This window comes from Ranitomeya variabilis, chromosome 3 (assembly GCF_051348905.1).
Source record: "Ranitomeya variabilis isolate aRanVar5 chromosome 3, aRanVar5.hap1, whole genome shotgun sequence".
Classification (NCBI taxonomy): domain Eukaryota; kingdom Metazoa; phylum Chordata; class Amphibia; order Anura; family Dendrobatidae; genus Ranitomeya; species Ranitomeya variabilis.
The window spans coordinates 71,554,162-71,578,393 of NC_135234.1; the positions used below are offsets into that span (position 1 = coordinate 71,554,162).

Consider the following 24,232-nt stretch of genomic DNA (forward strand, 5'->3'; position numbering starts at 1 on the left):
ACAACTTTTCAGTACTAAGCCTAGGGCTAGGTGTTATTGACAGCTGCTCACACCAAGCCCTACTACTGCATCAGCATGAAAAAGGTGGTTGAACCAAGAAATTACATCAAATTTTTTTATTTATTTTTTAAATATCTATTTAGCTCAAAAAAAGCATTCATTGCTGTGCAAAAATACATGTTTTTCCTGCCAAGAGATGCAGAAACCTTGCAGAAATTTCTGCAAATACTCAACGTTCGCACATATCAAAGGAAAGGTATCCAGCAACAGATCCATCGGCGAAAAATTATTTAAAAACTAAAATCTTTAATGTATAACGTGGTTAAAATTATGGTATAAAACCATGCAAATTGCCTCTTCTGAGAAAAAGAGGACTTAACTCTATAGCGCCACCTGTTGGAAGTGGCGATCCTACAAGTCACAATCAACCCTCTAATGAGTCGTGCAATATGACTTAGGATAAAAGCCAAATCAGTATCTCAATTCGCAGACACGGTGTTTCGGGCTGTTGGCCCTCGTCAGTGCGAAGCATGAGAACTAATTTGGCTAGGTGAGAGGCTCTGGACTGCGAATTGAGATACTGATTTGGCTTTTATCCTAAGTCATATTGCACGGCTCGTTAAAGGGTTGATTGTGACTTGTAGGATCGCTACTTCCAACAGGTGGCGCTATAGAGTTAAGTCCTCTTTCTCAGAAGAGGCAATTTGCATATTTAATTTCCCAGAGGAGTATTGTACGGCAAATAAGCCTCCTTACCTTGACAAGCCAGAGATGGTATGTCACTCTCCATAAGGAGAAACGATACCCCCGGTATAAAACCATTGATTTAGAAAAAAAGGCAAGTAACCCGGGAAACTCATGGCCTTACGCATTTCAAACCGACTGGTTCTTAATCATAGTGCAGCGCCCCAGAGTCCTGGTCTTTGCAGTACTGTGGCTCCACCACTAAGGGGAGCTATGGTACTTCTGATGGCACTGAAGGAGTTCATCTGATCAGGTATCACAGACACCAATACATTTCACCGCCGGGCCTCCAGGGGGAGCTAAGGGTTCTATTCATTAGGCCACTCCTCACACACTGGTAAAACTGGGGGTCAGGCAGGAAGTTAGGCAGAAAAGCTGACTGGGTTGGAACCAGGCAACACCTTGTGGCAGAGGGTGTTGCGGGAGAAGATTCGGTAGGGTCTCTGTCAGGGGTGGGATCCTGACAGAGACTTGGCAACAAGAGAGAACGTAACGGGACCGTGCCTGCTCAGTATAGCGGCGGTGCCCAAGAAGGGATTGGAAGCGAGATAGATTGTGCTGAGTGAGAAACGAGATCAAAGCAACAAGGAGAATACCAGTAGGGGTCATGCTGTAAGACCGAGGCAACATCCTACTGAGGCGCACAACCGGCGGCCGGAACGCCGAGGGAGTATTACAATATTCAGCTTCAAGCAATACTCTAAACAGCGGCAGGACAGTCAGTCTAAGGCGGGCTGTCTCACCTAAATCACCTATGCAGTCTTGGGGGGCAACCTGAGGAGAGGGGCGACTCTAGGGTCCCGGAAGAGCTGCGAGCCTACCCGTCAAACGGGTGCCGTTCTAACCGTAACATCAGGGAGGGACGGAGAATTAGCAGAACATCATCTAATCGAGTTGTGAGGGAACTTAAGAAACGGACACAACAGTTGTGGGGACTTTCCGTAAGCACAGCATGGAAGGACCGCAACACATAGCGCTAGAAGGGAGGCACAGATTTCCACCTGTGAAGAGAACTTTGGAGGTGCCATTGGACCGGCCGGACTTGCGCAGCCTGGTTATCCGGATTCCGGACTGAGGACCCAGAGATCTTCAGTAAAGAGGTAAAGAGACTGCAACCTGGTGTCCTCGTTATTTACTGCACTGCACCACTACAGCCTCACCACCACCACCATCAGCTATCCATCATATCTATTATTCACTGCGCGCCCCTCGGCAGGGTCACGGACCGGGGCCTAGCCACCGTGACAACCCCAGAGCAGAGACTCAGAGGCCCGGTACCGGGTACCCCTCGGCCCTGCGGCAGTGGGGGCGCTACAAACTTGGCGTCACGAACAGGATCTACTTAAGCCTGAAGAATCAGGTCATGTGTGCCTTGGAACTGTGATTTATGGTGCTTGGACTGTACTTTATTGTAAAGACTGTGCTGCGCCATTCCCCGCCAAAACCGCCGCCATTATAGTACTATGTGGCACGCAGGAGAGAGGGGGCGTGTCATCGTGGGCGTAGCTTGGAAGAGTGGCGCGAAGATGGAACCCGCCCCTCACAGATATTACTATGTCCAGAGGATATGCTCATCAAGGAGAAGGGCCCGCCTCCTAGTGTGGGATGGTGGAGGAGAGAGGGGCCGCCCTCCGGAAGGGGAGGAGCGAAAACCTCTGAACGCCACGAGGCAGAATCCGATTGGCAGCATGGAGCGCGGAAGTCACCCCGGAGAGGGAGAGAAGACCCGTACCAGGCCCCGCCAATGGGAGCCGAAGGAGCCCTTACCAGGCTGCGCGAATCAGGAGATCCTCGGGGCGGAGGTAGAGGAGCTGTGCCGGCAGTTCCGGAGTCTGTGCCAGCGAGCAACCACCCCCGGTGAGGAGCCGCACCAGCACCAGGCACTGATCCCGCAGCCGACAACAGAGGAGACCGGCACCGGAGATGCTTCAGAAGCAGGTAACGGCGCCGACCCTGGCGCGGCGACTGAAGAGCCCCTGCTGGTGGATGTAGACTCACCTCCACCACAACCACCCAGGCGGGTGTGTAGCCGCATTGAATGTGAGAGGCCCTGGGAAACTCTGCAGACAGCCGATAGCCCCCTACGACCCACCAAGCAGCCCACGCAGCTCCAGGGAGAATGGGTAACCTTCAAGTGGACCCGCGCGGCCACTACCAATCTGATGGGGTTTCCAGGGGATGTCCAGGAGGAGGGGGAGAGTATTGAGGTCATCCGCCAGAGGGAATACCGTCAGCAGTTGCGCCAGCAGGAAGAGGAGTGGGCCCGCAAGAAGGAGCTCCGGCGTCAGGCTGAGCGAGAGAAGGACCTTCAAACTAAAGCTCAGGTCAGGCAGGCTGCTGAGGAGAACTGGGGCCCGCAGCGCTACGGCGTGATCAGCACCTTCCGACTGCAGGGAGGTTGGGGCTTCATTAAAGAGTCTGGTCTTGCCTTGGAGGTGTTTGTAAACCGGCGGGATGTAGAGGCACACCTCATTGAGGGACACCCAGGCCGGGATCTCTACCCAGGGGACCGAGTTCGGTATACCCGCCACTGGGGAGACAAAGGGTGGTATGCCTTGCATGTGCGTAAATACAAGCCGGAAGTGACACCACCATCCTCAGATGATTTACCGGGACCCGCGGCCATTGCTTCCATCTCCCTGTGTGCCAAGTGTCTGCGGGCCATCACTCCGAGGAGAACCGTGAGTACCCAGACCCCTATCCAGGGTGCCGATGCCCTTTACGTGGTGGCAGGAGGAGGGCGGTACTCACGGAAGCCATCCCCAGACTTGGAGGGATAAACCTCGATACCATGAGTATGTATACAGTTACTGTTCTTCTGTGCTAAACCCGTTCAAGGTTAACTTTTAAAGGGATCCCTTCGTTGACCCGGGATCCCTATTGTTTTGTTTGCTTTTTCTAAAGTTTTGCACAAGTTTCCAGAACTGCCGCAATCATGAATAGTGCATGATACAAACTTTTTGTAAATAGTTTGCACCTTATTTAAGGTGCTCCCTACTGGTTTTACTTAAAGAAGGACTCTTTGTGAAGATACCACACTGGAACCTTTGATGAGTATGGACTGGTAGCTTGAGAAAATGTGCTACCTCATAAAGACTTGGTCCCCTCTTAAAGGGGATGTTCATTTGTTGCACTTAAAGAATGGTATTGCTTTAAAACTGAAAGATAGCAATAATGTCTTGACAAAAAGAAAGTGACGATAATGTTTGCAAGAGAAAGTTATGTGTATTTAACGAGTTAATTGTGGAAAATGGTTGATAATGTTGATAGAAAGATGAGGACAGAGAGAGTGAACCCGTATGGGGTTAGTGAGTCCTCTTAGGAGCCTTGAAGAAATGGCTCATTGATCCTAAACTGAAAGTAATGTTATGTTCTATACTATGTATAGTAGTTGAAAAGACAGAAGGCTCGGGCTGAAAGGAAGCGGTCCTGTAAGAAAGAGGCAGTAGGTCTGGCGCCGTTAGGACAGGCGGTCCTGCAGATTTAAAGAAGGAGAATGTAAAAGTTAAATTGCCTTATAATGTGATTATAAGAAGGTCTTTAGCGGATTCAGAGTGTACGTCCTTAAAGGCAATGTTAAATTATTGTTCAAGAATTTGTACTAAGTAGAATACCCGGTTGGGTAAGAAAAGTTATTTATAGCATGTTGCTATGATATTTAACCATGTTTGTAACGTTCAAGTGTCCTCACCTCCCATAAAGGGAAGCTCTGTTCAAATATACTTATGGTTATTGCACTCAACAAAATTGTATGTCTTTTTGCTAACTTGTATTGTTGTTTTCTTCCCAGTCCCGGAGTACTGGATTTAACCAGGGGGGAGTGCAGCGCCCCAGAGTCCTGGTCGTTGCAGTACTGTGGCTCCGCCACTAAGGGGAGCTATGGTACGTCTGATGGCACTGAAGGAGTTCATCTGATCAGGTATCACAGACACCAATACATTTCACCGCCGGGCCTCCAGGGGGAGCTAAGGGTTCTATTCATTAGGCCACTCCTCACACACTGGTAAAACTGGGGGTCAGGCAGGAAGTTAGGCAGAAAGCTGACTGGGTTGGAGCCAGGCAACACCTTGTGGCAGAGGGTGTTGCGGGAGAAGATTCGGTAGGGTCTCTGTCAGGGGTGGGATCCTGACAGAGACTTGGCAACAAGAGAGAACGTAACGGGACCGTGCCTGCTCAGTATAGCGGCGGTGCCCAAGAAGGGATTGGAAGCGAGATAGATTGTGCTGAGTGAGAAACGAGATCAAAGCAACAAGGAGAATACCAGTAGGGGTCATGCTGTAAGACCGAGGCAACATCCTACTGAGGCGCACAACCGGCAGCCGGAACGCCGAGGGAGTATTACAATATTCAGCTTCAAGCAATACTCTAAACAGCGGCAGGACAGTCAGTCTAAGGCGGGCTGTCTCACCTAAATCACCTATGCAGTCTTGGGGGGCAACCTGAGGAGAGGGGCGACTCTAGGGTCCCGGAAGAGCTCCGAGCCTACCCGTCAAACGGGTGCCGTTCTAACCGTAACATCAGGGAGGGACGGAGAATTAGCAGAACATCATCTAATTGAGTTGTGAGGGAACTTAAGAAACGGACACAACAGTTGTGGGGACTTTCCGTAAGCACAGCAGGGAAGGACCGCAACACATAGCGCTAGAAGGGAGGCACAGATTTCCACCTGTGAAGAGAACTCTGGAGGTGCCATTGGACCGGCCGGACTTGCGCAGCCTGGTTATCCGGATTCCGGACTGAGGACCCAGAGATCTTCAGTAAAGAGGTAAAGAGACTGCAACCTGGTGTCCTCGTTATTTACTGCACTGCACCACTACAGCCTCACCACCACCATCAGCTATCCATCATATCTATTATTCACTGCGCGCCCCTCGGCAGGGTCACAGACCGGGGCCTAGCCACCGTGACAACCCCAGAGCAGAGACTCAGAGGCCCGGTACCGGGTACCCCTCGGCCCTGCGGCAGTGGGGGCGCTACAATAGTTCAGAGTGTTAACGTGCGCACACACAAATCTGCAGCAAATAGCCACATAGTATAAATGTATGTCTGAGGATGCATGTACACAAAATTATCCTACAGGATAATCCCTACAAGATCCCATGATGAGCATTTGGTCCGTTTTTATGGTTGCAGATTTTTTTTTTTTATTTTTTTTTTTCAGAATTTCTGAAACAATTAACTAATTTAGGTCAATTGTGTTTTTCCATTGCATTTTATGATGAGGGCTTTTTTCCCCCCCCATTTTTTTTTTCTTTTACATACTTTTCAGCTACAATTTATAGTCTTTTTGGTATGCGATATATTTTAATAAATCTTCGTTATTTGGGAAACTTCCTTTTACTTAGCAGGAATGCAACTTTACTGATAGACGTGTGCAGAGTACATGAATTTTTTTATGTTTTCACTGTGGAAACGCATATGCATTTTTTTTAATTGCAGATTTTCCTCATCTCAAAGTCTATGGGGAAAATCCACAATTAAAATATATGTTTACAGCAAGAGAAATTGCCATGTTGCAGATGTCAGAAACGTACTGCAGGTCAGTGGCCATGAGATTTTTATAAATCCCACAGACTCTGCTAGAACTGTAATAAGCTGCATTTTTTGTGCATGAAAATGCGCAGAGGAAACACTGCACCGAATACTCATTGTGGGAACTTAAGGTACCTTCACACTGAACGATATCGCTAGCGATCCGTGACGTTGCAGCGTCCTGGATAGCGATATCGTTGAGTTTGACACGCAGCAGCGATCAGGATCCTGCTGTGCCATCGTTGGTCGGAGCAGAAAGGCCAGCACTTTATTTCGTCGCTGGATCTCCTGTAGACATCGCTGAATCGGTGTGTGTGACACCGATCCAACGATGTCTTCACTGGTAACCAGGGTAAACATCGGGTTACTAAGCGCAGGGCCGCGCTTAGTAACCCGATGTTTACCCTGGTTACCAGCGTAAACGTAAGAAAAAAAAAAAACACTACATACTTACATTCTGGTGTCTGTCCCCCGGCGCTGTGCTTCTCTGCACTGTGTAAGCGCCGGCCGGCCGGAAAGCAGAGCACAGCGGTGACGTCACCGCTGTGCTTTCCGGCTGGCGCTTACACAGTGCAGAGAAGCACAGCGCCGGGGGACAGACACCAGAATGTAAGTATGTAGTGTTTTTTTTTTTTACGTTTATGCTGGTAACCAGGGTAAACATCGGGTTACTAAGCGCGGCCCTGCGCTTAGTAACTCGATGTTTACCCTGGTTACCCGGGGACCTCGGCATCGTTGGTCGCTGGAGAGCGGTCTGTGTGACAGCTCTCCAGCGACCACACAGCGACGCTGCAGCGATCTGGATCGTTGTCTAGATCGCTGCAGCGTCGCTAAATGTGACGGTACCTTTAGACTTAACGTAAAATGCTGTACTGTGTGAGCAAAATAAAATGATAACAGCAGAGATACCTGCTACCTTACACAGGAACAGAAAATATCTGAGTATATATAATCCAAATAGAATAAAAAGATAGCTTAAAATATAACGTTTAATGAAGATAATAGTAAAACAAGGATTGACCCAGGTAAAAAATAACCTTGGCACTGACCCCTGCTATAGGACATATGTATGTCACTTAGTACCATAGGGAGTATATGACACATTACAAATAAAGTGCACAGGTGCTAAAGAAAGGAGCAAGTGTATAACCTTAACACCGACCCCTATAGCATGTGTCACCAAGTACCATATTTTCATTAAAAGTTATTTTAATCTTTCTCTGCTGTTTAAACAAAAAAAAAAAAAAAACACCGTAAGTGGCGCACGCTTACCTTGTACAGGCATTTCACTGATCCTCCTGTTATTCGGTACAGTCGGCCTGCTCATAACTTCAATATTTTCACATATCGAGTCCTACAAAATACATCATCCTCACAATGACACTCCTGCTTCTAGTCATGCCCATAAAATTACATTTGAGGGGAAAGTTTAGATAAGCTCATTATTCATTCTCCTCATATATTAAGGTTTCTTTTACCTCAAAACCTGTCACCAATTTTTTCATGTATGAACCAATACCACCACCTCAATTAACGCCTGTGCTGCATTTCAGAGATGTATATTACTTCCTGACTCCCATGTCTGTCAGGACCTTATGCTTTTCCTGTCAGATGACGTACATATACCTCAAACATTAAATTCAAGTACACAACGCACATTTAGGAGACGAACCCGCTTCATACGTGGCTGATGCCGGCACCTGCCTTTAATAGGAGCAAGTGGCTCTAGCTTTGTGGTTCATCAAATCAGACTTACAGCGGCATCTAAAGGGTTATTCTCAAATATGGAAATTATCCCTCGTGGATTGGTAAGTTATCCCCTATCCTATCACTGGGACCTCAACTGATCCCAAGAACCAGGTCTCTGAAGAGCTCTGTGGCAATGGAGTGGTGGTCAATCATGTGTATAGAGCTCTATTCATTCTTAATTGGACTGCCGGACATGGCCAAGCGCAGTGTTCGGCTAGTCTTCGGCACTCCCATAAGAATAAATGGAGCAACAGTGCACATGATTGACCACTGCTCCATTCACACAGAACTCTTCAGAGCCCTGGTTTTTTGGAATCAGTGGTGGTCTCAGCAGCCGGATCCCAAGCATTAGCTCAGCTCACCAGACTTGAGAATACTCCTTTAAGTGGTGCAATCACATAACGTGCGCCCTCCAAAATATATTAAAAGAATTTAAAGGGACTCTGTCACCTGAATTTGGAGGGAACAATTTTCAGCCATAGAGGCGGGGTTTTCGGGTGTTTGATTCACCCTTTCCTTACCCGCTGGCTGCATGCTGGCTGCAATATTGGATTGAAGTTCATTCTCTGTCCTCCGTAGTACATGCCTGCACAAGACAATCTTGCCTTACGCCGGCGTGTACTATGGAGGACAGAGAATGAACTTCAATCCCATATTGCAGCCAGCGGGTAAGGAAAGGGTGAATCAAACACCCGAAAACCCCGCCTCTATGGCTGAAAATTGTTCCCTCCAAATTCAGGTGACAGAGTCCCTTTAAATATGTTTGGTACCGCTGCACCCGTGAAGTAATTAAGCCCCCCCTCACGATAAACGTATATGCATATTGTATTTTCTAACACTACAACTATACAAGCTTGATGTCACCGTAGCTGTATACGGACCTGAAGAATCAAGTTGTCAGGTCTTTTTTTTTTTTTTTCCAGATAAACATCGTAAAAACAAGTTACAAAAAACAGGGGCAGGATTGCAACTTCCTATTTGGATTCCACACACTTACCATAATATATGAACAGTGTTATTCAAAACTTTGTCCCGCAAAAAAAATAAGCCCACATATGGCCATGTCAAAAAAACTATAGAAAAAGAGACTAACAATTATTTAGACCTTTGTGTAGGTTACCAGTCACCTCTGCAGTGCCAGATTCGCTCATCTTGGCCAAAAGCGTGTGCCACATGCAGGTTCTATTGCCGTAAAGTCTGCAAGCGCCGCTCTGTAACCGGGCGCGGACTGCGGGATGCAGTGAGCTTCAGTCCCCCCCGCGCTTCCCTGATGCTGCAGAGGCAGAGCTGCCTTTACTAGTGGCTTAGGAGAGAGCACAGCCCAGACCTGCTGCACATCTGTTATAAACTGGTAATCTTCAGGAGCACAAAGCTCCCCGGCATCCAGGAAGCCGAGAGGCAGAGGAGCAGCGTGCTCCGGAAGAAAGAAGAAGATTCTAATTCTACTTTAACACAGCAATAAAAACACTGACCCTTCCCCCAAATTATACATATATCGCCTATATATAGGATAGACATCTGTGAAGGTCACACTGCTGGGACCCCACAGTATCTAGCACAGTACAGACAATTTGTATTTTACTCGCCATTTGCATAGTCGCCACCCCATCTTGACAGGACAGGTTTGCCATGTTTTGCATTTTGTTGGACGCTCTGGAAACGTTTCCAGCACTGATTTTACTTCTTGTTGTTTCCCCTTCCCGTGCGTCACAGATCATCGAGCTGCTCCCATCTCGTTCACTATTCTTTTTGCGTTTGACAGTTTCATCTTCTCTGACATTGATCTGAATTTCTCTCAATACATTCCCCTTGGTCAGGGTGCGGGGCAGCTGGCGGCCGCACGGCACCATGTTTGGGGTTTTAGCCACATATGAAGTGAAAGACTTTTCATTCTCTTCTCTTGGTTCAAACTTCTGAGAAGGCAGAAGGGGTAAAACCCCAGGACCCGGCGAGCGGGGAAGCTGTCTCCCAGTGTGGAGAATATTCCCGGGAGAAGGATATTTTGTGACTTTTAAACTGTACTTTCTTTTGAAAAATTTAACTGCTGGATCTTTTTCTCGTTCTTTTCGCTTTTGTTCAGCAAGTTCCTGGAAAAGATTCAGTGTGTCCTCTTGACATAATGCAGTCTCTGAGTATCTCCATGCGGATGACTTCTGCTCTGCGTCCTGCATCACCTGCAAGGAGGGAGATGGTACTAATATGGCAACTGCACAAAACAGCCATTCCTTACAGAAACTCTAATAGAAATAGTCACTGTGCTACAATGTATCAGACAATTGCCTAAACTGGATACAGCTATGAGAAGTAATTTGGTTAGTTCAGATTTTAAATCTCTGGATGTAAAATAATAAAATGAAATAAAATAAATAAATAAAAAAAAAAAATAAATATATATATATATATATATATATATATATATATATATATATATATATATATATATATATATATATATATATATATATATATATATATATATATATATATATATATATATATATATATATATATATACACACATACATATGCACACATACATACATACATACATATAATTTTTTATTACAGACCAAAAGTTTGGACACATCTTTTCAAGAGTATGAAAATTGTAAATTCCCAATGAAGGCATCAAATCTATGAATTGACACATGGAATTAGACACTTGCCAAAAAAGTGTGAAACAACTGAAAATATGTCGTATATTCTAGGTTCTTCAAAGAAGCCACCTTTTGCTTTGATGACTGCTTTGCACACTCTTGGCATTCTTTTGATGAGCTTCAAGAGCTAGTTACCAGGAATGGTCTTCCAACAATCTTGAAGGAGTTCCCAGAGATGCTTAACACTTGTTGGCCCTTTTGCCTTCACTCTGCGGTCCAGCTCACGCCAAACCATCTCGATTGGGTTCAGGTCTGGTGACTGTGGAGGCCAGGTCATGTGGCGTAGCACCCCATCACTCTCCTTCTTGGTCAAATAGCCCCTACACAGCCTGGAGATGTATTTGGGGTCATTGTCCTGTTGAAAAATAAATAATGGTCCAACTAAACGCAAACCGGATGGAATAGCATGCTGCTGCAAGATAATGTGGTAGCCATGCTGGTTCAGTATGCCTTCAATTTTGAATAAATCCCCAACAGTGTCACCAGCAAAGCACCCCCACACCATCACACCTCCTCCTCCATGCTTCACGGTGGGAACCAGGCATGTAGAGTCCATCCGTTCACCTTTTCTGCATCACACAAAGACATAGTGGTTGGAACCAAAGATCTCAAATTTGGACTCATCAGACCAAAGCACAGATTTCCACTGGTCTAATGTCCATTCCTTGTGTTCTTTAGCCCAAACAAGTCTCTTCTGCATGTTGCCTGTCCTTAGCAGTGGTTTCCTAGCAGCTATATTACCATGAAGGCCTGTTGCACAAAGTCTCCTCTTAACAGTTGCTGTAGAGAATGTATCTGCTGCTAGAACTCTGTGTGGCATTGACCTGGTCTCTAATCTGAGCTGCTGTTAACCTGCGATTTCTAAGGCTGGTGACTCGGATAAACTTATCCTCAGAAGCAGAGGTGACTCTTGGTCTTCCTTTCCTGGGGCGGTCCTCATGTGAGCCAGTTTCTTTGTAGCGCTTGATAGTTTTTGCCACTGCACTTGGGGACACTTTCAAAGTTTTCCTAATTTTTCGGACTCACTGACCTTCATGTCTTAAAGTAATGATGGCCACTCGTTTTTCTTTACTTAGAATTTGTATTATGGCAAGAAAAAAAGCAGCTAACAGTCTATTCAGTAGGACTATCCGCTGTGTATCCACCAGACTTCTGCTCAACACAACTGATGGTCCCAACCCCATTTATAAGGCAAGAAATCCCACTTTTTAAACCTGACAGGGAACACCTATGAAGTGAAAACCATTCCCGGTGACTACCTCTTGAAGCTCATCAAGAGAATGCCAAGAGTGTGCAAAGCAGTCATCAAAGCAAAAGGTGGCTATGCAGCGCCCCAGAGTCCTGGTCGTTGCAGTACTGTGGCTCCGCCACTATGGGGAGCTACGGTGCGTCCGATGGCACTGAAGGAGTTCATCTGATCAGGTATCACAGACACCAATACATTTCACAGCTGGGCCTCCGGGGGGAGCTAAGGGTGCTATTCATTAGGCCACTCCCCACCATAGTGGGTAAACTGGGGGTCAGGCAGGAAGTTAGATCAGAAAGCTGACTGGATTGGATGAAGCAACACCTGGTGGCAGAGGGTGTTGTGGAGGAAGAGACAGTAGGGTCTCTGTCAGGGGTGGGATCCTGACAGAGGCTTGGCATTGAAAAGAACGTAACGGGTCCGCGCCAGCTCCGGGAAGCGGCGGGACCCAAGAAAGGATTAGAAGCGAGATAGATTGTGCTGAGTGAGAAACGAGATCAAGCGATAGGAGAATACCAGTAGGGGTCGTGCTGTAAGACCGGAGCAACATCCTACTGAGGCGCACTACCGGTGGCCGGAACGCCGAGGGAGTATTACAATAACCAGCTTCAAGCAATACTCTAAACAGCGGCAGGACAGTCAGTCTCAGGCGGGCTGTCTCACCTAAATCACCTATGAAGTCTTGGGAGGCAATTGCGGGAGAGGGGCGTCTCTAGGGTCCCGGAAGAACTCCAGGCCTATCCGACAAACGGGTGCCGTTCCAACCGTAACATCAGGGAGGGACGGAGGATTAGCAGAACATCATTTAATCGAGTTGTGAGGGAACACGAGAAACAGACACAACAGTTGTGGGGTACTTTCCGTAAGCACAGCAGGGAAGGACTACAACACATAGCGCTAAGAAGGAAGGCACCGATTTCCACCTGTGAAGTGAACTCTGTAGGTGCCATTGGACCGGCCGGACTTGCGCAGCCTGGTGAACCATATTCTGGACTGAGGACTCAGAAATCTCCAGTAAAAAGGTAAAGAGACTGCAACCTGGTGTCCTCGTTATTTACTGCACCGCACCACCACCACTATCCACACCGATCATTCACTGTGCGCCCCACGGCAGGGTCACGGACCGGGGCCTAGCCGCCGTGACAACCCCAGAAGCAGAGACTCAGAGGCCTGGTACCGGGTACCCCTCGGCCCTGCGGCAGTGGGGGCGCTACATCTTGGCGTCACGAACAGGATCTACTTAAGCCTGAAGAATCAGGTCATGTGTGCCTTGGAACTGTGATTTATTGTGCTTTGACTGTGCTTTATTACGAAGACTGTGTTGCGCCATTTACCGCCAAAATCCGCCGCCATTGCAGCGCTGAAGAGAGAAGGGGCGTGAAGTAGGCGTAGACAAGCTCAAGAGCGCGAAGGATAATGGCCGCCCAGTCTAAATATTGCTGCATCCTAAGGGCGGGCCCGTCAACAGGAGAGATCCGCCTCTTAATCTTCTATGGCGGGCGAAGACCGAAGAAACGAAACTATGACTCAGATGAGGTGGAACTGGAGACCAGGACAGGCCTACAGAAAAGGATGGCTCCGCATCGACCCCCGTCACCAACGGATTATTCTGACATGCCTCCGCTGGAGGATTTGGATCCTTGGGAGCTGCCGCTGGAACATCCCGGGCCTGGACGGTCTCCGACTCATACGCCTTCCCCAGGAGGGGCTACCGCAAGTGGAGGTACCCAGTGCCGCGATCCCCGGGATGGCCACCTCACTCCTGCACACGACCCGGTCACTGCTGCGACCGGTGGCGCCCCGATGTCCCCGCCGTCTAGCACCAATGCACCGGGGGGGCATGACCTCGGGCCCTTCCCCTGGGGGGAATATCGGAACCATCTAATCGCAGAGTTCCAGCGTGAAGTGGAGCGGGAGGCGCGAGGTGAGCTGCTGGAGGGCTCCTCGCCGAAGTGGGGCGTGGTGGTTGTATACCTGCCCCAGACGGGAAAGGGCTTCGTGCAGGAGATCGGGACCGCCCTAAGAGTCCGCATCACCCGGGAGGAAGCGGAGCCCTGCCTGAGTGGAGACGGCGCCAAATCCTTCCTGAAGCCGGGGGATGTAGTCACCTACCGTCGGCACCTAAAGGGGAGCGGATGGTGGGCTCGGGACATGCAGCGCTGCACCGCCGATCTGGCGGTATCCCGCACTGAGGGGGAGGAGCTTGCCGCTGAAGCTGCCGCCGCCGCTGCTGCTGCTGCCAGCATTATTCATCGGCCCACACAGACCCTCATTGCAGCGCACGACCTGGTCGTGCAGGAGACCCAAACCCACGGGGTGCACCTGGCCACGGGAGTGAACTTGGAGACCGACCTGCCTGGGCCACAGAGGGCCACCTGCCAGGTAAAGCCTCGGTGGGGGCTACCGAAGAACGAGTAAGCATAATTGCTTTATTAATATGTATATAGTTTTTAACTGGTTGTTTCCTGCTTGGCTGCTAAACCCGCTCAGGGTAAACTCTTAAAGGGATCCCTTTGTTGACCCGGGATCCCTATTGTTTTTGGTTGTTTTCTATTTTTCTACGTTATTTAAAAGAACTGCTGAAATCATGAACAGTGCATGATCCGAACTTCTTGTAAATAGTTGCACCTTATTAAAGGCGCTCCCTACTGGTTTTACTTAAAGAAGGACTCTTTGCGAAGATACCGCACTGGAACCTTTGCTGAGTATAGACTGGTAGCTCGAGAAGATACGCTACCTCACAGAGACTTGGTCCCCTCTTAAAGGGGATGTTCATTTGTTGCGCTTAAACCGTGATATTGCTTTAAGACCGGAAGCAATAATGTCTTGACCAAAGGAAATGATGATAATGTTTATATGAGAAAAGTTATATGTGTTTAATTAGTTAAATGTGAAGAAATACTGATAATGTGCTCCGAGAAGTGAAAGGTGAAAGATAGAAGAAGGATGCAGTGGACCCGTAGGGATAGATGTGGAGTCCAGCATGCATGATAGAAAGAAAGATAATGAGAAGGCTTAATGTTCAGAAGAAAATGTTTGATAATGCTGATAGAAAGTTAGGATAGAAGGTAAACCCTGAGTCCTGATAGGAGTCATGTAGAGATGACTCAGTGCTCTTAAACTGAAAGAAATGTTATGTTCTATACTGTGTATAGTAGTTGAAAAGGCAGTAGGCCCTGGCTGAACGGGGCGGTCCTGTAAAAGAAAGGAGAGGCAGTAGGTCTGGTGCCGATAGGACCGGCGGTCCTGCAGATTTAAAGAAGGAGAATGAGAAAGTTAAAGTGCCTTATAATGTGATTATAGGAAGGTCTTTAGTGGATTTAGAGTGTGAGTCCTTAACCCCTCTGTGACCTTTGACGTACTATCCCGTCGAGGTGACCTGGGCCTATCTGACCCTCGACGGGATAGTACGTCATAGCCGATCGGCCGCGCTCACGGGGGGAGCGCGGCCGATCGCGGCCGGGTGTCAGCTGACTATCGCAGCTGACATCCGGCACTATGTGCCAGGAGCGGTCACGGACCGCCCCCGGCACATTAACCCCCGGCACACCGCGATCAAACATGATCGCGATGTGCCGGCGATGCAGGGAAGCATCGCGCAGGGAGAGGGCTCCCTGCGGGCTTCCCTGAGCCCCCCGCAGCAACGCGATGTGATCGCGTTGCTGCGAGGGTCTTACCTCCCTCCCTGCCTGCTCCAGACCCGGATCCAAGATGGCCGCGGATCCGGGTCCTGCAGGGAGGGAGGTGGCTTCACAGAAGCCTGCTCAGAGCAGGCACTGTGAAGCAGCCTGCACTTCAATCAGATCAGTGATCTGTCAGAGTGCTATGCAAACTGGCAGATCACCGATCTGTATTGTCCCCCCCTGGGGCAAAGTAAAAAAGTTTAAAAAAAAATTTCCAAGTGTGTAAAAAAAAAATAAAAAAAAATATTCCAAAATAATGAAAAAAAAAAAAATATATTATTCCCATAAATACATTTCTTTACCTAAATAAAAAAAAAAAAAACAATAAAAGTACACATATTTAGTATCGCCGCGTCCGTAACGACCCGACCTATAAAACTGGCCCACTAGTTAACCCCTTCAGTAAACACCGTAAGAAAAAAAAAAAAAAAACGAGGCAAAAAACAACGCTTTATTATCATACCGCCGAACAAAAAGTGGAATAACACGCGATCAAAAAGACAGATATAAATAACCATGGTACCGCTGAAAGCGACATCTTGTCCCGCAAATAACGAGCCACCATACAGCATCATCAGCAGAAAAATAAAAAAGTTATAGTCCTGAGAATAAAGCGATGCAAAAATAATTATTTTTTCCATAAAATAGTTTTTATCGTATAAAAGCGCCAAAACATAAAAAAATAATATAAATGAGATATCGCTGTAATCGTACTGACCTGAAGAATAAAACTGCTTTATCAATTTTACCAAACGCGGAACGGTATAAACGCCTCCCCCAAAAGAAATTCATGAATAGCTGGTTTTTGGTCATTCTGCCTCACAAAAATCGGAAAAAAAAGCGATCAAAAAATGTGACGTGCCCAAAAATGTTACCAATAAAAACGTCAACTCGTCCCGCAAAAAACAAGACCTCACATGACTCTGTGGACCAAAATATGGAAAATTTATAGCTCTCAAAATGTGGTAACGCAAAAAATATTTTTTGCAATAAAAAGCGTCTTTCAGTGTGTGACGGCTGCCAATCATAAAAATCCGCTAAAAAACCCGCTATAAAAGTAAATCAAACCCCCCTTCATCACCCCCTTAGTTAGGGAAAAATAAAAAAAAAAGTATTTATTTCCATTTTCCCATTAGGGCTAGGGTTAGGGCTAGGGTTGGGGCTAGGGTTAAGGCTACAGTTAGGGTTGGGGCTAAAGTTAGGGTTGGGGCTAAAGTTACGGTTAGGGTTTAGATTACATTTACGGTTGGGAATAGGGTTGGGATTAGGGTTAGGGGTGTGTCAGGGTTAGAGGTGTGGTTAGGGTTACTGTTGGGATTAGGGTTAGGGGTGTGTTTGGATTAGGGTTTCAGTTATAATTGGGGGGTTTCCACTGTTTCGGCACATCAGGGGCTCTCCAAACGCGACATGGCGTCCGATCTCAATTCCAGCCAATTCTGCGTTGAAAAAGTAAAACAATGCTCCTTCCCTTCCGAGCTCTCCCGTGTGCCCAAACAGGGGTTTACCCCAACATATGGGGTATCAGCGTACTCAGGACAAATAGGACAACAACCTTTGGGGTCCAATTTCTCCTGTTACCCCTAGGAAAATACAAAACTGGGGGCTAAAAAATAATTTTTGTGGGAAAAAAAAAGATTTTTTATTTTCACGGCTCTGCGTTATAAACTGTAGTGAAACACTTGGGGGTTCAAAGTTCTTACAACACATCTAGATAAGTTCCTTGGGGGGTCTAGTTTCCAAAATGGGGTCACTTGTGCGGGGCTTCTACTGTTTAGGTACATTAGGGGCTCTGCAAACGCAATGTGACGCCTGCAGACCATTCCATCTAAGTCTGCATTCCAAATGGCGCTCCTTCCTTTCCGAGCCCTCCCATGCGCCCAAACAGTGGTTCTCCCCACATATGGTATATCATCGCACTCAGGACAACTTGGACAACAGATTTTGGGGTCCAATTTCTCCTGCTACCCTCGGGAAAATACAAAACTGGGGGCTAAAAAAATAATTTTTGTGGGAAAAAATGTTTGTTTTATTTTTACGGCTCTGCATTATTAACTTCTGTGAAGCCCTTGGTGGGTCAAAGCGCTCAAAACACATCTAGATAAGTTCCTTAGGGGGTCTACTTTCCAAAATGGTGTCACTTGTGGGGGGTTTCAATGTTTAGGCACATCAGTGGCTCTCCAAACGCAACATGGCGTCCCATCTCAATTCCTGTCAATTTTGCATTGAAAAGTCAAACGGTGCTACTTCCCTTCCGAGCTCTCCCATGCGCCCAAACAGTGGTTTATCGCCACATATGGGGTATCAGCGTACTCAGGACAAATTGTACAACAACTTTTTGGGTCCAATTTCTTCTCTTACCCTTGGGAAAATAAAAAATTGGGGGCGAAAAATAATTTTTGTGAAAAAATATGATTTTTTATTTTTACGGTTCTGCATTATAAACTTCTGTGAAGTACTTGGTGGGTCAAAGTGCTCACCACACCTCTAGATAAGTTCCTTAGGGGGTCTACTTTCCAAAATGGTGTCACTTGTGGGGGGTTTCAATGTTTAGGCACATCAGGGGCTCCCCAAACGCAACATGGCGTCCCATCTCAATTCCAGTCAATTTTGCATTGAAAAGTCAAACGGTGCTACTTCCCTTCCGAGCTCTCCCATGCGCCCAAACAGTGGTTTATCGCCACATATGGGGTATCAGCGTACTCAGGACAAATTGTACAACAACTTTTGGGGTCCATTTTCTCCTGTTACCCTTGGTAAAATAAAACAAATTGGAGCTGAAGTACATTTTTTGTGAAAAAAAGTTAAATGTTCATTTTTATTTAAACATTCCAAAAATTCCTGTGAAGCACCAGAAGGGTTAATAAACTTCTTGAATATGGTTTTGAGCACCTTGAGGGGTGCAGTTTTTAGAATGGTGTCACACATGGGTATTTTCTATCATATAGACCCCTCAAAATGACTTCAAATGAGATGTGGTCCCTAAAAAAAAAATGGTGTTGTAAAAATGAGAAATTGCTGGTCAACTTTTAACCCTTATAACTCCCTAAAAAAAAAAAATTTTGGTTCCAAAATTGTGCTGATGTAAAGTAGACATGTGGGAAATGTTACTTATTAAGTATTTTGCATGACATATCTCTGTGATTTAAGGGCATAAAAATTCAAAGTTGGAAAATTGCAAAATTTTCAAAATTTTCGCCAAATTTCCATTTTTTCTGCAAATAAACGCAGGTAATATCAAAGAAATTTTACCACTATCATGAAGTACAAAATGTCACGAGAAAACAATGTCAGAATCGCCAAGATCCGTTGAAGCGTTCCAGAGTTATAACCTCATAAAGGGACAGTGGTCAGAATTGTAAAAATTGGCCCGGTCATTAACGTGCAAACCACCCTTGGGGGTGAAGGGGTTAAAGGCAATGTTAAATTATTGTTCAACAATTTTGCACTTAAGTAGAATACCCGGTTGGGTAACAGGAGTTATTTATAGCCTGTAATTTATAATGTTAACCATGTTTGTAACGTTCAAGTGTCCTCACCTCCCATAAAGGGAAGCTCTGTTCAAATATGCTTATTGTTATTGCACTCAACAAAATTGTATGTCTTTTTGCTAACTTGTATTGTTGTTTTCTTCCCAGTCCCGGAGTACTGTGTTTAACCAGGGGGGAGTGCAGCGCCCCAGAGTCCTGGTCGTTGCAGTACTGTGGCTCCGCCACTATGGGGAGCTACGGTGCGTCCGATGGCACTGAAGGAGTTCATCTGATCAGGTATCACAGACACCAATACATTTCACAGCTGGGCCTCCGGGGGGAGCTAAGGGTGCTATTCATTAGGCCACTCCCCACCATAGTGGGTAAACTGGGGGTCAGGCAGGAAGTTAGATCAGAAAGCTGACTGGATTGGACGAAGCAACACCTGGTGGCAGAGGGTGTTGTGGAGGAAGAGACAGTAGGGTCTCTGTCAGGGGTGGGATCCTGACAGAGGCTTGGCATTGAAAAGAACGTAACGGGTCCGCGCCAGCTCCGGGAAGCGGCGGGACCCAAGAAAGGATTAGAAGCGAGATAGATTGTGCTGAGTGAGAAACGAGATCAAGCGATAGGAGAATACCAGTAGGGGTCGTGCTGTAAGACCGGAGCAACATCCTACTGAGGCGCACAACCGGTGGCCGGAACGCCGAGGGAGTATTACAATAACCAGCTTCAAGCAATACTCTAAACAGCGGCAGGACAGTCAGTCTCAGGCGGGCTGTCTCACCTAAATCACCTATGAAGTCTTGGGAGGCAATTGCGGGAGAGGGGCGTCTCTAGGGTCCCGGAAGAACTCCAGGCCTATCCGACAAACGGGTGCCGTTCCAACCGTAACATCAGGGAGGGACGGAGGATTAGAAGAACATCATTTAATCGAGTTGTGAGGGAACACGAGAAACAGACAACAGTTGTGGGGTACTTTCCGTAAGCACAGCAGGGAAGGACTACAACACATAGCGCTAAGAAGGAAAGCGCCGATTTCCACCTGTGAAGTGAACTCTGGAGGTGCCATTGGACCGGCCGGACTTGCGCAGCCTGGTGAACCATATTCTGGACTGAGGACTCAGAAATCTCCAGTAAAAAGGTAAAGAGACTGCAACCTGGTGTCCTCGTTATTTACTGCACCGCACCACCACCACTATCCACACCGATCATTCACTGTGCGCCCCACGGCAGGGTCACGGACCGGGGCCTAGCCGCCGTGACAACCCCAGAAGCAGAGACTCAGAGGCCCGGTACCGGGTACCCCTCGGCCCTGCGGCAGTGGGGGCGCTACAGCTACTTTGAAGAACCTAGAGTATAAGACATAACAAAAAAGTGTGAAACAAATGAAATTAAGTATATAATTCCACATGTGTTAATTCATAGTTTTGATGCCTTCAGTGTGAATTTACAATTTTCATAGTCATGAAAATATAGAAAAATCTTTAAATGAGGTGTGTCCAAACTTTTGGTCTGTACTGTATATATATATATTTCTATTTGTTGAGAGCAAATGGAGGACCAGGGTTCTACAGGATTTTAAGTAGGGTGAAATTAGGAAACAACAAAATCATATGAAAAACCTCAAAACTAAAATAGCTTATTAGTTAAAAACAAGGCAAAACAACCCCACCTACAGTAATCAAAACAACAAAAAAAACAAATTAAACAACATGTGCTCAACCAAATTTAAAGGAAACTGATGGGGAAATCTATAGCACCCTAGTCAAGGCACCTGTACTGCCCCTACCTGGCTGCGGAGGTAGATGCCCTAGGGGGGAACGTTGTAGCGCCCCCGCTCCACGACGGCTGTCCCTGTAGGCCCTGATATGCCCTGCAGCCACTAGTGAGAACCTCTACCCACACATAAGAGGATCCTCTACCACTATACAATGAGCTACTAAGCTAGGGATAACCTAGTTCCCCAAAAGAGACAAACTGATGTATATATGGACACATATGGCGATAAGCATAATCTGGATAGCAGTTAGTTCACAGTGGAGAGCATATTGAACTTTCTACAGAAAGTGGGTATTGTCCATCTTAGATAATGCTAGCCGGGTGGACTCTATTCTTTGCATGGAAACACACCAATCATGTGTCCCAGTTACCACATTCTGATTTTCATACCAAACCCCAGCAGCGTGGATCATTCCCCACATGGAGCAATATGTGAATCATAAATACTCATCTGTGCCACTGTGCTTCACCGATCGCCATCTAGAATACACGCCTCAACGCGTTTCGCCTATGCAGGCTCATCAGGAGGCCAGATAGAATGATATTCTGTGTCACATAACATAGTGGATAGCTGAATGCCAAATGCCAGATAACTCACTTTTATATCTGCCGCCCGTGCACTCCAGCCCAGATACCTCCTCTCCACTTCCTGTGGCATCACTTGGAGTCTACAGCGCATGTCCGCACCATTGTGCGCAGAGAGAACAGATCCACCAAGCCTCTGCGCATAGCATGCTGCGTGCTGCTACGCATGCCCGAAATCGGGCCCCTCTGTAGCTCCACGGCGCATGCCCCCAGTGGAACGCACAGAGAGAGGCCCCTTGCTGACGTAGGTAATTTCCGTGACGTAGCCTGTCACCCTTCTATGGCCCTTCCCATATGTGTTCATATATACATCAGTTTGTCTCTTTTGGGGAACTAGGTTATCCCTAGCTTAGTAGCTCATTGTATAGTGGTAGAGGATCCTCTTATGTGTGGGTAGAGGTTCTCACTAGTGGCTGCAGGGCATATCAGGGCCTACAGGGACAGCTGTCGTGGAGCGGGGGCGCTACAACGTTCCCCCCTAGGGCGTCTACCTCCGCAGCCAAGTAGGGGCAGTACAGGTGCCTCGACTAGGGTGCTATAGATTTCCCCATCAGTTTCCTTTAAATTTGGTTGAGCACATGTTTAGTTTGTTTTTTTGTTGTTTTGATCACTGTAGGTGGGGTTGTTTTGCCTTGTTTTTAACTAATAAAAAGCTATTTTAGTTTTGAGGTTTTTCATATGATTTTGTTGGTTAACACCTCGTGCCAATTTGTACCGTGTTAAAAATTATTTCTAAAATTAGGAAACAGAAGAACCAAAAATGACTATTACTCATCCATTGAAGGGTTTGTTTCATCATGGTTAGAATTGCTAAATGATTCTAAAACCCAGCAAAAATTAATCTAATTAAAAATACTCTCCAGTCACAAGAACAGAGGGATAGTTAATGGTGTTGTTCGTTGTCTAGGTTACCGGCCACCGCTGGGGTCTACGAGTGTGAGAGGGCATGCTACAAAACTGCTTAGTTACAGCGATCTATTGCTGGCAAGGTCGATGGAGCATACAAATCAACTGGCTTTAGCTTTTGTGCAGCCATGCTGCTGGCCTGAGCCGTCAATCTTCAGGAGGGCACCGACGCCAGCAAACAAATGAGCAGTGTGCTACCAAAGAGGACAACTTGCTGGTCCGGCACTGCTGACGTTGTGGGCAGGGAGGTGCAGTCGGTAACCAAACCTCCGATTCCTCAATGCGCCTGACTCCGACTCCACAGCACTGGTCACTACTGAGCATGTGCATAAAGTGCAGCACAGGTTCATCTCCACTAAAAGCCGAGATTCTTAGATTAGGAACAGAACAGACATTTATTTCATGACTTTCCCAAATTCTTATGACAACATTTACAGCATATCCTGTATTGTACTACTGTACCCAATATATTATATATTTTAGGAGTCGGAGTCGCTCCATTTGATACTGAGTCCTCAGCGCTGGTTGTGCCTGTATCCACACATATCAGTGATATTAGACTCTGGTCACATGTCCGGTTATCGTCCAATAATAAGGATTCAGTGTAAAAAAAGACAAAATAGGAAACGGAGCAAAATCAGATACAAAAATCTGTTTAGTCTTTGAACAGACCAATCTTTAAAAATATAAAGGTGTGTTCCCATTGCCAAGATCAGTGGGGTCCAATTTTTTTTTCGTAGACCCCAAGACTTGCATTGCTGAATTTGGTCTGACATCACCAGGATTTTACAGGAAACCCCCATCCAGGAGCATGGGGGAGGGGGGATACAGGTGAACATCTCCACAGACTGTAGGTACCAGAGCTATGCATGGAAAGCGAGGAACCAACCGGAGCAGACAGAGGAAGCAGCCCCATCCCATCGTGGATTATGGATTACGGGGTCCCCCTTGGTTCTACAGGCTGAACTTTTTCTTTTTCTAAACACAGACACATACAGGAGCCCCTGTGCCCCCATAACCTTCCATGTGGCCCCCATAACCTTCCATGTGCCCCCCATAACCTTCCATGTGCCCCCCATAACCTTCCATGCCCGTCACCCACACACAGGTCCGCTCTGCACATTCATTCCATTTGTTCCTAAATCCGGAAATGTGGGCTGTATAAGTAGATCAGAGCACAGGACCGACCACATCCGCTCCCCCTGACTGCACGCAGGGATTATCTCTACCGTACAGACGGGATTATACAGACCTGCTCATGTGTAGAACCACAAGTACCAGCATCAGACACAGGCGTGCTCCAGGCGCGCACACTACACCCACACTGGCCGATCCGCCAGTCTCGTCCCCGCCGTGCACCCGCGCCGCCTCCGGCGATCTATAGTGAAATTTAAATGTCGCGCTACTTCCGCTTAGAATAACGCAATGCGATTGGATGATGCAGTGGCAAAGCTTTCAGCGATTGGCTCTTCAGGAGAACCAATCAGCAGTCTGATTCACTGTTTCATCGGGACACCTTGCTGCCACCTGCTGGACTGAAGTGGTAAAGCAGGACGTATCATTTCGCATTGTATGGTATGGAGCGTGCACACAGCAGGCAGAAGGTATTTTTGGCTGTGTGCACACGATGCGGAATTACTGCGGATCCGCAGGGGAATCTGCGCAGAAACGCTGCAGTTCCGCACAGTGATTTACAGTACAATGTAAAACAATAGAGAAAAAAAAAGCTGTGCTAATTGTGCGGAAAAATCCACATGAAAGCCGCTGCAGAACAAAAGAAGTAGCATGCTACTTCTTTTGTGTGGAACACTGCAGCATTTCTGACCACTTCCAAAATAGAAATCCGCAGGGGTAAAAAACGCAGAAAATCTGCACAAAATCCGC

At 47.0% G+C, this 24,232-nt stretch overlaps 1 protein-coding gene across 1 annotated transcript in view; it reads right to left on the bottom strand.

The window, feature by feature from the left end:
• The window catches only part of LOC143815175 (uncharacterized), a 47,300-nt gene extending 23,574 nt beyond the window's left edge, over positions 1–23,726 (bottom strand). The window contains exons 1-3 of the mRNA XM_077294130.1: positions 23,601–23,726; positions 9,612–10,199; positions 7,549–7,630 (exon numbers count right to left, since the gene is read on the bottom strand). Coding sequence (XP_077150245.1) covers positions 7,549–7,630; positions 9,612–10,196 — 667 coding nt within the window. The 5' untranslated portion in view covers positions 10,197–10,199; positions 23,601–23,726. The remainder of the gene's footprint in view (positions 1–7,548; positions 7,631–9,611; positions 10,200–23,600) is intronic.
• Positions 23,727–24,232: the final 506 nt, after the last annotated feature.